Source organism: Haematobia irritans, chromosome 3, assembly GCF_050003625.1.
Source record: "Haematobia irritans isolate KBUSLIRL chromosome 3, ASM5000362v1, whole genome shotgun sequence".
Lineage (NCBI taxonomy): Eukaryota > Metazoa > Arthropoda > Insecta > Diptera > Muscidae > Haematobia > Haematobia irritans.
This window is the reverse complement of record NC_134399.1, coordinates 37855603-37870896: the sequence shown is the minus strand read 5'-3', so window position 1 is coordinate 37870896 and position 15294 is coordinate 37855603. Positions and strand designations below refer to the sequence as shown.

Below are 15294 nucleotides of genomic sequence, written 5' to 3'. Positions count from 1 at the left end.
AATGAGTGTGGATGATTTTATTTTGATCTCTAATGCTAATGAATGTCAGCACCATTAATAGGGTCCTAAACACAGAGCTGTTAACTTATTTGTGCCAAAATAATGCCCAAAACAAATATTTCGCAGTTATTGCGCGCGTATGGAGTATAACCGTTTTTCGTACGGAAACGTGATCTTAGTACTTAGCATAACGCTGAATAGGTCGAGACCACGAGAATAACAAAAATGCATACAGGTGGCCGTCTTGGGATGATCGACACTTTTGTATATTTTAGTGCCAACTATGGGCACCATAGCTGTCTTTTTGAAAATTGGAAGACAAGGGTTGGCAAGAAGCCTCCTAGAAATAGGATCTAGGGGGAAAACAGAGAAGCGATCAGTCGCCGAATTATTATCTAATAAAGGAAACTGAGGACAGACCGGAAGCACAAGAAAAGCATATGGAAACGAAGAAAATCATTGAATCCCAAAAATATGTTCGAATGGCGAAAGGATGATTCAAGTTATCCAGTTTAACCTCGATCGGAGCAAAATTTCAACCAGATACATGCCGCCTTGATTCAGGAATCGTGGAAAACTCGCAACAATGTAACGGGATTCAAATTTCCAACTGTTCTATTCTAAGACGGGACACATGAGCCTGTATAATATGCCAAAAAAATCGTATGCTTTCTCTTTTATCCGGAGTTGTCAACAGCAGAAGTCACTGTGATAAAAGAGGGAAATGACAATTTATACCTTTCGTCATTCTACCTGACATATGATGCGCTGACCTTACTACCTTCGTCGGAGGAAGATAAGTCAGAAATTAGAAAATGGGATTCTGGTAGGTTGCGATGCTAACTCACGCTACGTGCTGGGACAGCACCAACTTTAACAGAAAAGGTCAAGCCCTTCCAGAAATTCTGAGAGCTTAATAGACGAGGTGCAGTAGTGAAGGGTCTCGGAAGAGTACTCATCAATTTTAAAACAACTACGACAGAAGTGGACCCAATAAGATTCCGAAAAAATGTGCCGTCCTGACTATAAGTTTTTCCGGACGGAATGCCTGTGTTTGTAAAAAATCTTACAGTGTGGCAAATCGCTACGAATTGTCGGCGACAACTAAATAATCGATAAATATGTTATCGATAACATCACAGTATAGATTATGCCGTCGAACATAACTTATTGTGTGGCCCATATCTGGGATATGTTTGACGGTCGTCCAGATAAACTTATAGTCTGAACGGTGCATAAAGCGAAAAACGTCAAAAATCCTGGATGACATGGGAGATTCGTAACATTGGGGAAGAGGTCCGAAGGCTTTACAATAGGACACATCTTAAAAATGTCAAGGTATGCTGGATGCTTATCGCAGCAGCATCACAGTATACAATAGAATTACAAGGACAGTAAAATACAATTCGTTGATGTTATTCTGCGGCCAGGTAGATAGCGTTACCGAGGCTTCGAAAATTAAGAAATTCCTCTCAAAAACCCATACCCAGATCGAAGCAATGGTAGACTATATTGGGAATAGAATGGAATCAATGGAGGACTGCACAAAATTCTCACTCTCATAGAATGGAATCAATGGAGGACAGCTCAGACACTCATTTTTCCCGTCCGTGGAGAAGACTCTGTTACAAACGGAAGGTGAGGACAGGGAGCACATCATAACGAATGAAAAGGTCAAAGGGCTATAAAATGTCCCGCCTGTACCTAATGGAATATTTCCGGCACTACTTCAAAAGAAAGTGGACTATATAGCGCCCCACTTATCCGAAATTAGTACGGGATGTCTTCGATTCGCATACACTAAAATCCTGACAGGAGGCTGGAGTAGTTTTCGAATCAAAGCCCGGGAAAGTGAGTTATGCAAATTCAAAGGAAATGGACATGCCGAAGGCAATGGAACGCGTTCTTAACACCATGGCAATCAGCAGAATTTCGAGTGAAATGCTAAAGTTACAACACCCATATGTAGAGGGGTCTAGACGGCCCTACAGAAGCTGGTACATATCACGGAAAGGTTATTCTTTGTTAAGGCATACACGCTAGCTTTATATATTGACATTAAGGGAGCTTTCAACAACTTTAGACACACTTAACAAGTCCTTAGACCAGTTTTGGTTGACCGGATCTTTAACATACTGTATGCTAAGGCATAAACGTATAAGCTGTGGATCGCATGTTGTGACCGTAACGGTCAATGTAGAGCGGGGAACTCCACAGGGAGGTGTACTATCGTCACTACTGTAGGTAGCAACTATACACGTTAGTAGGCCGGATTTTAGCTAAGGAGGCATTGGAATGCAACTACGCAGACTATGTTATAATATTACGCAGACTATGTTATAATACTTCTGCAGGGAACTGAACCTAACAGACTGTGCAAGAGGGCAGAAAGAGGCCGGAACAGCGGTTTGAAAATGATAGCAACCTGTAGCAATAAATATCAGCCACTATGTACGTGAATGATCAAATAAGTATTTAACCTACAAAAACAAATATAGCACCCAGCGGACACTCTCGGACGAGTACTCAAGAGATTCGGTTAGGTTAACGGATACGCATCCACTAGAAGATACTGCAGACACTCCAATCGAAGACTAAAGATGATTCAACATTCAACCGTCGAACAGAACGGAAGTGTTTTTTTTAATATCGGATTAATTGTTATAAGTACTTATAACGAATCTCAAGTGTGGTGGTACATTAGGCCACCATGCTGCGAAAGTCATCCACTAGGCTTCTAACTTCAGGGCCCAGTGGACGGGTTTCGACTGAAGTTATAAATTTGGGCAATGGTCAAGAGTTAGGCCCAATTAGTCGACCTGTAGACCGGTTGACAGGTTGCGATACTTTGGTTAGTCGAACCATCCCTAAGGAAACGACATCAAAAGGTGGTAATTTCTCAAGAAAGAGATTCAATAAACGCACAAATGTCTTGTTTATCCTAAAGAAAATGGGATCATTCGACCAAGTGGGCGCAAGGAATTCTTGAAGCTGGAAAAAGGGAACGATAGCCGGATGAACTGCCATCTTCCAAAAGGGATCAAAGATCGTTTGACTCAGTTGCAAAGAATAGTCTTGTGATGGCTATTGTTAACAGGGGAGCAGTGGACGGTATTATTCCAAAGTACAAGTGGGGAAAATTACTTGAATGCTTTGTCGGGCGTCTACTCACTGGTGCTGGAAAAGTTTCCCGGCCCAGATCCTCGACACTAAGAGGCTGGTTGATTTCAAGGACTATTTAAACTAATCGCATTTGAGGACCAGAGGTCTATTGATTGTTTTATAGCTGCTTTGTTACTTATTGGTGAAGTTTGGGGAAGGAGCTACTCTAGAGTTAGTCGAGAAGAAAGACATACCGGCTAGACCTAGAGCATATGCATGGATACCTGGGATAACAGGTTGGCGGATAAGTCCCCGGTCTGACACATAGATGGCGTTGCTAGTATTAAATTCATATTATTTTATATAGTACCAACCTTCAAATGATTCGTGTCAAAATTTGACGTCTGTAAGTCAATTAGTTTGTGAGATAGAGCGTCTTTTTTGAAGCAACTTTTGTTATTGTGAAAAAAATGGAAAAAAAGGAATTTCGTGTTTTGATAAAATACTGTTTTCTGAAGGGAAAAAATACGGTGGAAGCAAAAACTTGGCTTGATAATAAGTTTCCGGACTCTGCCCCAGGGAAATCAACAATAATTGATTGGTATGCAAAATTCAAGCGTGGTGAAATGAGCACGGAGGACGGTGAACGCAGTGGACGCCCGAAAGAGGTGGTTACCGACGAAAACATCAAAAAATCAACAAAATGATTTTGAATGACCGTAAAATGAAGTTGATCGAGATAGCAGAGGCCTTAAAGATATCAAAGGAACGTGTTGGTCATATCATTCATCAATATTTGGATATGCGGAAGCACTGTGCAAAATGGGCGCCGCGCGAGCTCACATTTGACCAAAAACAACAACGTGTTGATGATTCTGAGCGGTGTTTGCAGCTGTTAACTCATAATACACCCGAGTTTTTCCGTCGATATGTGACAAACATGGCTCCATGACTCCTGAGTCCAATCGACAGTCGGCTGAGTGGGCAGCGACCGGTGAACCGTCTCCGAAGCGTGGAAAGACTCAAAATTCCGCTGGCAAAGTAATGGCCTCTGCTTTTTGGGATGCGCATGGAATAATTTTTATCGATTATCTTGAGAAGGGAAAAACCATCAACAGTGACTATTATATGGCGTTATTGGAGCGTTTGAAGGTCTAAATCGCGACAAAACGGCCCCATATGAAGAAGAAAAAAGTGTTGTTCCACCAAGACAACGCACCGTGCCACAAGTCATTGAGAACGATGGCAAAAATTCATGAATTGGGCTTCGAATTGCTTCCCCACCCACCGTATTCTCCAGATCTGGCCCCAGCGATTTTTTCTTGTTCTCAGACCTCAAAAGGATGCTCGCAGGGAAAAAAATTGGCTGCAATGGAGAGGTGATCGCCGAAACTGAGCCCTATTTTGAGGCAAAACCGAAGGAGTACTACCAAAATGGTATCAAAAAATTGGAAGGTCGTTATAATCGTTGTATCGCTCTTGAAGGGAACTATGTTGAATAATAAAAACGAATTTTGACAAAAAAAATGTGTTTTTCTTTTGTTAGACCGGGGACTTATCAGCCAACCTGTTATGTTCGACACGAGCACTGTTGTCCGGAATAACTGATAGTCTGTAAAGCGCATTAAAAAGACTGAAACAATGCAATCCAGATTTACCAACCGCTGATTGGTAGTTTGGCCGTTTGGATGAAGTGGATGGACCAAGACGGCATGCGGTGTTTATATTGATCATTCAGTCTTTGTCACATCTAGCCAAGACCCAAATGAAGGTATACAAAAGCGATCAGCCAAATGATTCGGAAATGGACAAGCCTCTGTCTGAATCAGAAATGAGCAGATCTTCTTGCGAAGTCGAGGGAGACATGGACGGACACCGTATGCGAGAGGAGGTTTCTACTGTCTCAAAGCTCAAATCTTCACCATTGTAAGGCTGCCTTAAAAGTTCGCCTGATGAAAGGAAACACAGATATAGTTCTTCTCCAAGACCCATATTTTGTACAAGAACAAGATCTGTGAATTAAGAATTCCGAGTTTCGAACTGTTTGCATAATATCGGTAAAGATTTAAATCGAGAACTAAACTTATTTCTGCTTCCTTCATTGAGCAATGCAGACACTGTTGTAGCCAGTCTAGATATATTCAAATGCAAATATTGGGTATCTTAGATTGAAGATACCCAATATTTGGGACGTGACAGGGAGATGCCTCCATGTGCCGTTAGGACCTTGATTGAGGAGTCACTCAAAACAAAGACAACTCATTATGGGATGTGATGCGAATGCAATAATTGTATTTGGGGAAGAAGTTATATTAATGCAAGCAGTGATGCCATGCGTAGGGAAAAATCCTGTTTTGTAGGGATTTTTTTCCTAAATTACATCTGTAGGGAAAAAAGGACAGATTTTTAATTTTTTCTACAAATGTAGGAAATTTTTCCAATTTCCAGAGTTTACTACATTTTGCAACAAGAAGAGTACTTTTCCTTAATATTCCAAATATTTGAAGATCCAAAATATATGGTAGTCAAAGCTTCAACGAATGGAATACGCAATTCACCGTTAACGATGTTATTGTAATGATTTTATTTAGAAAAGTACAACGGTAACGTTAAAAGATGTTTTGCATTGGTATTTAATTACAAATGCGTAAATAGATTTCATTTGCAGGAATGAACGCTTCCATTAAGGTTCATAAACAGGTGATGGCTTCCTCAACTTGGTGCCTCTCAATATTTTCTAATACAAAGATCACTTGCAGTGCATACGCGGATTCGTGTGCATAAATGTAGGATTAAATATTATTACAATACTTATTCGAGCCTATTGGACAAGAAGATTAAGGGAATTAGTACTATTACTGAAAAGAACTTGTCCAATAAGCTCGAATAAGTATTGTAATAATATTTAGTTTAAATGACTTCGACATTAAGCCGGCCTGCATTGGTGTCAGGCTAACATAAAAATAGTACATGTAGGATTTTTATTCCGGAATATCTTCAAAAACTGTTTTACAACTGTTACATTCACAACAGTTTTTAATGTTTTCGAAAAATGTCGTATAGTGAAGAAAATAAAACCATTCCAACAAAATTTAGAAAATAGCCTTTTGACCAAATTGGCTCATTGTTGAATTAAAGCGTTGGCTAGAGGCGGTCGAAAAAGACGATTTTAAATACCAATGCATTGCTTGTGGAAAGTTCGTAAATTGTAGAAATCAGACCTGAAGAAACACGCGGCCATTAAAGTCCACAAGAAAAATGTTGGTAGTGTTAAAAATGAGCAATGATGTTGCAATGTTCGAAATCCGAATAAAAATGTCAATATTCATATTATTGAACATTTGGTCCCTTTATTGAAGGATACTATAGACTATTAATTTTAAAGAAATTGAATTCAATATAAAATATTTGTCATTTTCTTGCCAAATTTGTTTGAAGTTAGTACCGTAGGGAAAAATGTAGGGAAACAAATTTTGGACGTAGGGAAAAAAGGGAATTTTTAGGAGCCGCGTAGGGAATTTTCAAACAACTTCCTGGCATCACTGAATGCAAGAGGACAGTCGCTAATAGAGTTTATCTTGCGTACTTAACCTCACCTATTATATTTGCAGTATAGAATATGAACGTATGAGAATAGTTTGCATCTTTGATTTAATTTTTATACCCACCATCATAGAATGGTGACGGGGTATAATAAGTTTGTCATTCCGTTTGTAACACATCGAAATATCGATTTCCGACTATATAAAGTATATATATTCTTGATCAGAGAGAAATTCTAAGACGATATAAGCATGTCCGTCTGCCTGGCTGTCTGTCTGTTGTAATCACGCTACAGCCTTCAATAATGCCTATCGGTTCATGTTTTGATATAGTCCCCATATAGACCGATCTCCCGATTTTACTTCTTGGGCTTATAGAAACTGTATTTACGTTGCCTGAAATTTGAAATCTACAGGTATTCTAGGACCATAAAAAGGTGTGCCGAAAATGGTGCCTATCGGTCCTTGTTTTGGTATAGCCCCCATATGGACCGATCTTCCGATTTTACTTCTTGGGCTTCTAGAAGCTGTATTTACTATCAGATTTGCTGAAATTGAAAATCTATAGGTACTTTAGGACCATAAATTGGTGTGTCGAAAATGGGGTGTAGCGGTCCATGTTTTGGTATAGCCTCCATATAGACCGATCTCCCGATTTTACTTCTTGGGCTTCTAAAAACCGTATTATCAATCCGATTTACCTGAAATTTGAAATATAGAGGTATTTTACTACCAAAAATTGGTGTAGCGCAAATGGCGCATATTGGTCCATCTTTTGGTATAGCCCCGATATAGACCGATCTCCCGATTTTACTTCTTGGGCGTCTAGAAACTGTATTTGCCTGAAATTGAAAATCTAGAGGTATTATGTGACCACAAATAACATAAGTGTACCGGAAAATGGTGCCTATCGGTCGATATTTTGGTGTAGCCCCCATATAGACCGATCTCCCGGCTTTGCGTCTTGGGCTTCTAAAATCCGTCGTTTTTATCCGATTTGCCTGAAATTGGAACTGTAGAGGTATTTTAGGACCATAGAAAGGTGTGCCATAAGTGCGTATCGGTCCATGTTTGGTTATAGCCCCCATATGGACTGATCTCTCGACTATACTTCTTGGGCTTCTAGAATTCGTAGTTTTTACCCAATTTGTCTGAAATTTGGAATTCTAGAGGTATTTGAGGACCATTAAGAGGTATGTCGAAAATGGTGAGTATTGATCCATGGTTTGGTATAGACGTACCTCCCGAATTTATTTCTAAGACTTCTAGAATCCAGCTGACCACAAATAGGTCAGCCGAATATGGTGTGTGTCGAACCATGTTTAGGCTCGACATACACCATAGACCGATCTCCTGATTTAACTCCTTGGGCTTCTAGAAACCGTAGTTTTTATCCCATTTGCTCGAAAATGTAAATATACTGGTATTGTAGACCCTGAAAAATATGTATCGCATTTATTTTTACCGGTCCATTTGGTAAGGCATCAATATAGACCGATTTCTCTTCTTGACGGTACACCCAAAGAAAAAATATTTTCCTTCGGAATGAAATTTTAGACAAACGAAATTCCCCTTTCGTACAAAGTATTTTCGTTTAGAGCAAATAATCCAAATTTTTGATAAGCGATTTAACGATTGTCTCTAAAATTTGTGTCAAAATGAAACTTTGCTTGTCTAAAATTTCGTTCCTCAGAAAAGAAAACTCTTCTTTCAGCAGGCGCACTGCTCATGAAAATTGCCAGAAAATGAAAGTGCAATTTCCAGATTTTACTACTCGCAATCATTTAAATAATGGCGGTAAAAATCTACAGATTTAAGATTTCAAATCAAGGCGTTATTTCATCATTTATTTATGATTTCTCTAAAACTCAAACAAAAATGGTTCTTATAAATCCAGAATCTGATCTAGTCTTCATACGTAGAATCTTTAAATTTATCTTCTGGAAGCGTACTGGATGAACTGATTTGCTGGGGAGAATATTTGTCATCAAACCCCCGGAAATTTTATATATATTCAACTAACTCGCTACGACGAAGAGTTTTCAAAGGAAACTATTATATTTGATTCATGAGAGTGGGTATTTAAGATTCGGCCCGGCCGAACTTACTGCTGTATATACTTGTTTTAATTGTATGAAGCCTAGATTTGAAGTTAGATAGCTCCCTAAAAATGTCTTTATTTTAATGAAGTAGCATCTTTGGCTCGAAATCAATGCTAAAGTCCTTAAGGGAAGGACAACATTCGAGTATAGCATTATTATAGCGTCACATTTCTCTCCATATATGATTTCAGGATGGCTTATGGAACGGAATATGGACTTGTAATTATCGATATTATACAGAAAGTTTGCTTATTGAGCATTGCCTGTCCGGATCTTTATGGTGCACACGATCCCTACTCGCGAATAGCCCCTATATAGACCTACCTCCCGAATTAATTTCTAGGACTTCTAGAAGCCGTGTGTCGAACCATGTTTTGGATCGACACACACCATAGACCGATCTCCCGATTTAACTCCTTGGGCTTCTAGAAACCGTAGTTTTTATCCCATTTGCTCGAAAATGTAAATATACTGGTATTGTAGACCCTGAAAAATCTGTATCGCATTTATTTTTACCGGTCCATTTGGTAAGGCATCAATATAGACCGATTTCTCTTCTTGACGGTACACCCAAAGAAAAAATATTTTCCTCCAGAATGAAATTTTAGACAAACGAAATTCCCCTTTCGTATAAAGTATTTTCGTTTAGAGCAAATAATCCAAATCCAAATTGATAAGCGATTCAACGATTGTCTCTAAAATTTGTGTCAAAATGAAACTTTACTTGTCTAAAATTTCGTTCCTCAGAAAAGAAAACTCTTCTTTCAGCAGGCGCACTACTCATGAAAATTGCTTGAAAATGAAAGTACAATTTCCAGATTTTACTACTCGCATTCATTTAAATAATGGCGGTAAAAATTTACAGATTTAAGATTTCAAATCAAGGCGTTATTTCATCATTTATTTATGATTTCTCTAAAACTCAAACAAAAATGGTTCTTATAAATCCCGATCTGATCTAGTCTTCATACGTAGAATCTTTAAATTTAACTTCTTGAAGCGTACTGGATGAACTGATTTGCAGGGGAGAATATTTGTCATCAAACCCCTGGAAATTCTATATATGATCAACTAACTCGCTACGACGAAGAGTTTTCAAAGGAAACTATTATATTTGATTCATGGTGGTGGGTATTTAAGATTCGGCCAGGCCGAAGTTACTGCTGTATATACTTGTTTTAATTTTATGAAGCCTAGATTTGAAGTTAGATAGCTCCCTAAAAATGTCTTTATTTTAATGAAGTACACTGATAGAAAAATTTTCGTTATATTAACGAAATGTGTCATTAAAACGAAAATTTTCGTTATTATAACGAATTTTCTGTTCATCAACGTAACGTTTCGTACTATTAACGAATATTTTCATTGAATTAATGAAAATGTTTCGTTTTATCAACGAAAAATTTTCGTTGGCTCAATTTTAATGAAATTTTCTTTGTGTGTAGCATCTTTGGCTCGCAATCAATGCTAAAGTCCTTAAGGGAAGGACAACATTCGAGTATAGCAATATTATAGCGTCACATTTCTCTCCATATATGATTTCAGAATGGCTTATGGAACGGAATATGGACTTGTAATTATCGATATTATACAGAAAGTTTGCTTATTGAGCATTGCCTGTCCGGATCTTTATGGTGCACACGATCCCTACTCGCGAACACCAAAAAGTCCTAAACGCATTGAAACAAAAGATGATCAAAGTCGCTCACCCAGCTCCGATCAGGTAAGCTAAACATAGGTCAATTGTGTACATGTGTGTTGCTCTAAATTAATTCAAAATAATTGTTATTGTGTGATATTGATGCTCTCAAATACTATTATTACAACAACTACTATTACTTACAACTATTGTTATGATTTTTTTAATTTATTTTTTTTTTATGTTTTTATTGCTAAATTTTCGAAATTCTAAATTGCATTCTGTAGTTTCTTAAGGCAGCATATAAAACCGAAAGCATTTGTAATACTTATTTGTGTAATTGCTTCTTTGTGCGATTTAACATTTTAGTTACACTACTTACATATATCTCTCCTCCTACCACGATTCCTTTGTTAGTATTTTATTATTTTCTCAATTTAGTTTATTAATTTAAGTTTGAAGTTTAAAAAGAAAAACCTGGTAGTGATTTTAGAGTTTTATTGGTCGACCTTTTTGTGTTTTAGTAAAATTTTATTGATTTTTCTTTTTTTTAGATTTTAGTTTTTCAATTGGAATGTTTTATTATTGTTATTTTTTCCATCCCAAGTAATGTGGAAGTGCATATCCTTTTGAAAGTATAGAAAACTATAAATGTGACCACCCCCCAACTTAAAAATGTCGTAGCCCATACAATTTTCCTGATAGTAACGAAATTTTCCCTTTGTACAAATTCCAATGAAAAATGCTTAGTTTCTTAGTTTTGGGAAGGATGTGGTCTCCTAAATGTTTTGGAGAATATAGAACAATTATAACCTTATATCAGATATATAGTTTCTATGTGGCCCCTATAGTTCCCACACCTACTTAAACTTTGCTTCACACTAACCCAACAATATCCCTGTACTTCTTGAGCATGCCGACATAAAACGCCATTTGATATGACGCCGACCCTGTTTAGTTTTCTATGGCCAATTTCACCATCATTAATTCTGTTAAACCTGAAGTACCTGATAATATTTTCAAGGAAATAAACCATGACCTTCTACATTTCCATAATTAATCCTATATTTGAATTGTTCACTTGGTATTCATTCCAGACGTCTGGTACTATGTTCATTCCATCGAATACAAGATTCTGAACTTTTTTATTTTGCTTAACCAAAAGTAATGGAATTTAATCAAGTTTGTTATTGCGAACGATATTTGAGATGGTTACTTTTCTTTTCTTGAAAACTTATTTTACTTGAGTGTTATTTTTTGTTTTACTGCTGATACCCAAGACGTGAAGGATTGAAAGTCATTGGAAAAAAGTAACACGAAGAATACTATGGATAAGAAAGCGGTTCGTGAATCTTTCAGATTCAAGCTTCACTTTCTGTATCCAAACAACGGAGAAACTAGCCTGGATTGAGCCTAAACAGCTTCAAACACTGTTCTAAATGATTTCACGGTTGAGCTTGTTATAATTTTCAAGGCTTAGTGTCTCAGCTATCTAGCCAAACTTTTTGAGTGAAGGTGGGTAAAAATGCTTTTACGCATCTGACAAGAACGTCGCCCGTTGTATGTCGGACTCGCTCGACATAATACCGACTTAACAAACCCAACCTTTTTCGCTCCTACAGTTTTGCTTTACATCGGTACCGTTTCCACTCCTCCACTCCGTTCTCACTCCATAGTGTGTGTAGCTCTTGTGTTGTCAAGGTCTATATTCTTCTTCCTCAATATGACCACAATACCGGTACCGTTTCCACATTACTTCGAGGTGGACCGCGTCTGCGTCCAGACCGTAGCTTTTCTATGTGTCCATCTCTTTCCGTGGTCCATTTCGTCTCAATCCATAGTGTGTGTAGCCCTTGTGTTGTCAAGATCGATATTCTTCTTCTTCCTCAATATGACTTCACAATACTTCGCGATTATGTTCCAATGCCGTTCCGCTCATCTATTTCGCCGACTTGTACCTCTAATTCCGATCTTTCGGTGTCCCATCATATGCACCTGAACAACATGTGATGACATTCCCCTCTTCGTAGAGGCAATATGGACTATCACATTTGCCCACATTATGCAAAAACATTCGGAAGCATCCGTGTCCAGATAGCACGTCCCCGTGACGTCTGTTCGTCCACTTCTCTATATCGGGGATATGTCTTACTGCTGTCCACCTGTTATATATATCGCTGCTCCATCGATCCTGCTACTATTGCATAGTCTCTCATTTCATCTCCTCTAACGTGTTTGTGTTAAGTCGGTTCTCCATCTTTAGATCAAAAATCTTCTTCCTTTCTTCAGCTTGAAGGTCTATTGGAGTCATGCCGGCTACAATCAGTACCGCCGCGGCAGATACAGTGCAATATGCGGAGGTTACACGTTAGGTTAAGTTAATTTGTAGCAGATGACAACAATCGCTGAATCGAATTGATGTCCACCTTGATCACTATAGGTCCATTTTGATTCCTCGAGGTAATTTTCTCAACTTTTTCTTCGTGAGTGGCCTTCTCTAAAGTCGCTCAAGAACTTCCATTTATCTGTCTTCTTTAAAGTGACTTAAAACATCCAACCACCTGATGAAGGCGAGTATGCTGCTTAAGCTACTCTGAAACATAAAACAGGAGCCCAGTATCTTGTTTCTTCTAAAGAATAATGCTGGACATTGGCCTATTCTTACCATATGTAGGCCTCAATGACTGTCGGTTCATCGCCATTAAAATTTCACAATTCCTACGGTTCTTGTCTACATCAACTTGGTTTTCTCGCAACCTGCCAAAGAAACCCAATCTTTTAGCCGCAGTTTAGCATATTTGACATGAATCTTCTAAATATATATAGAGGACGGAGGAAAAACGTCCGCAACGACATTATTTGTTCCACAGCCGCCCTCCTTAGCTACCACATTTGCTTCTTCATTTCCCATTATTCCGACTACCTTATATCAGCATTCCCCTCTTTATAGCTGTTTGGCTGTCGATGAAGAAGCTGATATCGCTTCTGAATAACGGCCTCATCAACAGAGAATTACCTCGCCCAATTTCAATTGACAGTCTGTTCTCTCAACGAATATTCAGAATACGGCAGGATCCGCATCATATGGGTGGCGGAATAATAGGAAACGTAAAATGAACTGGCGATAAGAGCACGGGAGACACATATAGCGATGTGGACCAATGCAACTGTCGGAAGGGCGATTAAAACACTATGGGGTGACTCAAAAAAGAAAGACTGGAGAACTACTCTGTGAGAGTAGGACGATAGTCAGGAGGGCCGTAGGAATAATGACCGGAAACCTTGAATTGAGAGTACATCTGCGCTGAGTAGGACCAGCAGAGTATGGTGGATGTAGGACATGTTTTGAGAATGATGAGATTTTGGAACACTAAAATGTCCAATGGACCAATGCAACGGTCGCATGGGTCGAAATACCATGAGGTGAAAACTAGGGAAATCATTAAGGACACAGAGTTCCTGGAATAAAAGAAGGGTACGAAGGAAAGAAGAAGTTAGAGCGCCCAACAAGCCGAATACTGGTTTAGGTGTATGTCAACTGATATGAGACAGGGCAACATGAATACTATTTTCCTAACCTAACCTAATATAAAGGTTGCTGCTCTGATTGAAGATACGTTAAGCTGTTACAACGTAACTGTTGGTACATCGGAATTTGTTCCTTTAACAGTCAATTGGCCTTGGGCTTATATGTGACTACTACTAAAAGTTATCTGGATGGATATGCTTTCCAGTGTCCAATAATTCTTCCTTGATATCCTCGCATTAAAATCTCCTCTCTTGTTAAACTGAGGATCATATGGTCTTTCTAGGTACTTATAAAATAATACTCCTTTCGAGGCGTTAGTAGAATTTTATATTCTGTCGGGACGTGGGCACAATAAGAGTGATGTTAAAAAATTTTGCCTTTGGTCAAACTGGGGATTTTCTTTCGCCTACCACAATGAACCTTGAGACGAGAAGACTTAGTCACTGATTAACCGCAAATCCATAGTCGAATTCTTGTCTGCTGTACTAAAATCTGTCACACTTTTTGGTGTTATTATAATGCACTAGTATCCGAAAACTCAACTTGTTGATTCTAATTACAGAGCCTAGATCTAACACACTTCTAATTACGAAATATAAGCGTGTGATTGTTTCAATTTTCAAAAGTCGAAAAACTCAAAAAGTCGACTTTTCCAAGTTTTGAAAATGGCGAAAAGTCAACATTTAGGTTCTGATTGCAATTCCTAGATCTAACACATTCCATTTACGGAATATAAGATTGGATATCGATTTTTTTATTCGAAAACCAAACATAGTACCAACTTTTGTGTAGAATATCATCAACAATTTCCCTATCAATGGCGATTGATTGGCCATAACCATATATTTTCCCTCCAAACAAAAAAAAAACTACCTCACCCGGCAAAAAAAACCGTCTGAACACCTATTTTATCTCTTGTATCTGTTTACTTGTAAAAGAAGCATGTTTATCTTTTTTTATTTTTGAGCACTGATACTAAAATCCTTTCTTATAACAAGAACTGCCTCCTCAAACATTTGAAGCAATATGTTGCACCAGCGATAAATGGAAAACTGTTGTTCCTCCTATGATGACTGTCTTCTAGTCTCTTCACTTACAACACTTATTTATATCTATGACTATCAAACTATTTATAATCGACTCGAAAATATTTTGAACTACTAACCATATACCAAACTACTATCGAAGATGAAGGTGTTTTTGAAAATTTTATTTTGTTTTGAGTATGCTTAGAATCACAATCATGTTGGCAATGTGCATTTGCTCATTTATACAGGGTGTTTAACTGCCTAATGATTTCTTCCACCAGCAGAATGATTAATGGGGACAATCCGACTATTTGACCTTTTTCTTCAATTCAGCGTCCAGTTGCCCTATGAA

At 38.2% G+C, this 15294-nt stretch overlaps 1 protein-coding gene across 1 annotated transcript in view; it reads left to right on the top strand.

The window, feature by feature from the left end:
• Tomosyn (syntaxin-binding protein tomosyn) overlaps nucleotides 1-15294 on the top strand; it is a 180507-nt gene that overhangs the window by 97267 nt on the left and 67946 nt on the right. The window contains exon 14 of the mRNA XM_075303157.1: nucleotides 10292-10469. Within this exon, the coding sequence (XP_075159272.1) occupies nucleotides 10292-10469 (178 nt within the window). The remainder of the gene's footprint in view (nucleotides 1-10291; nucleotides 10470-15294) is intronic.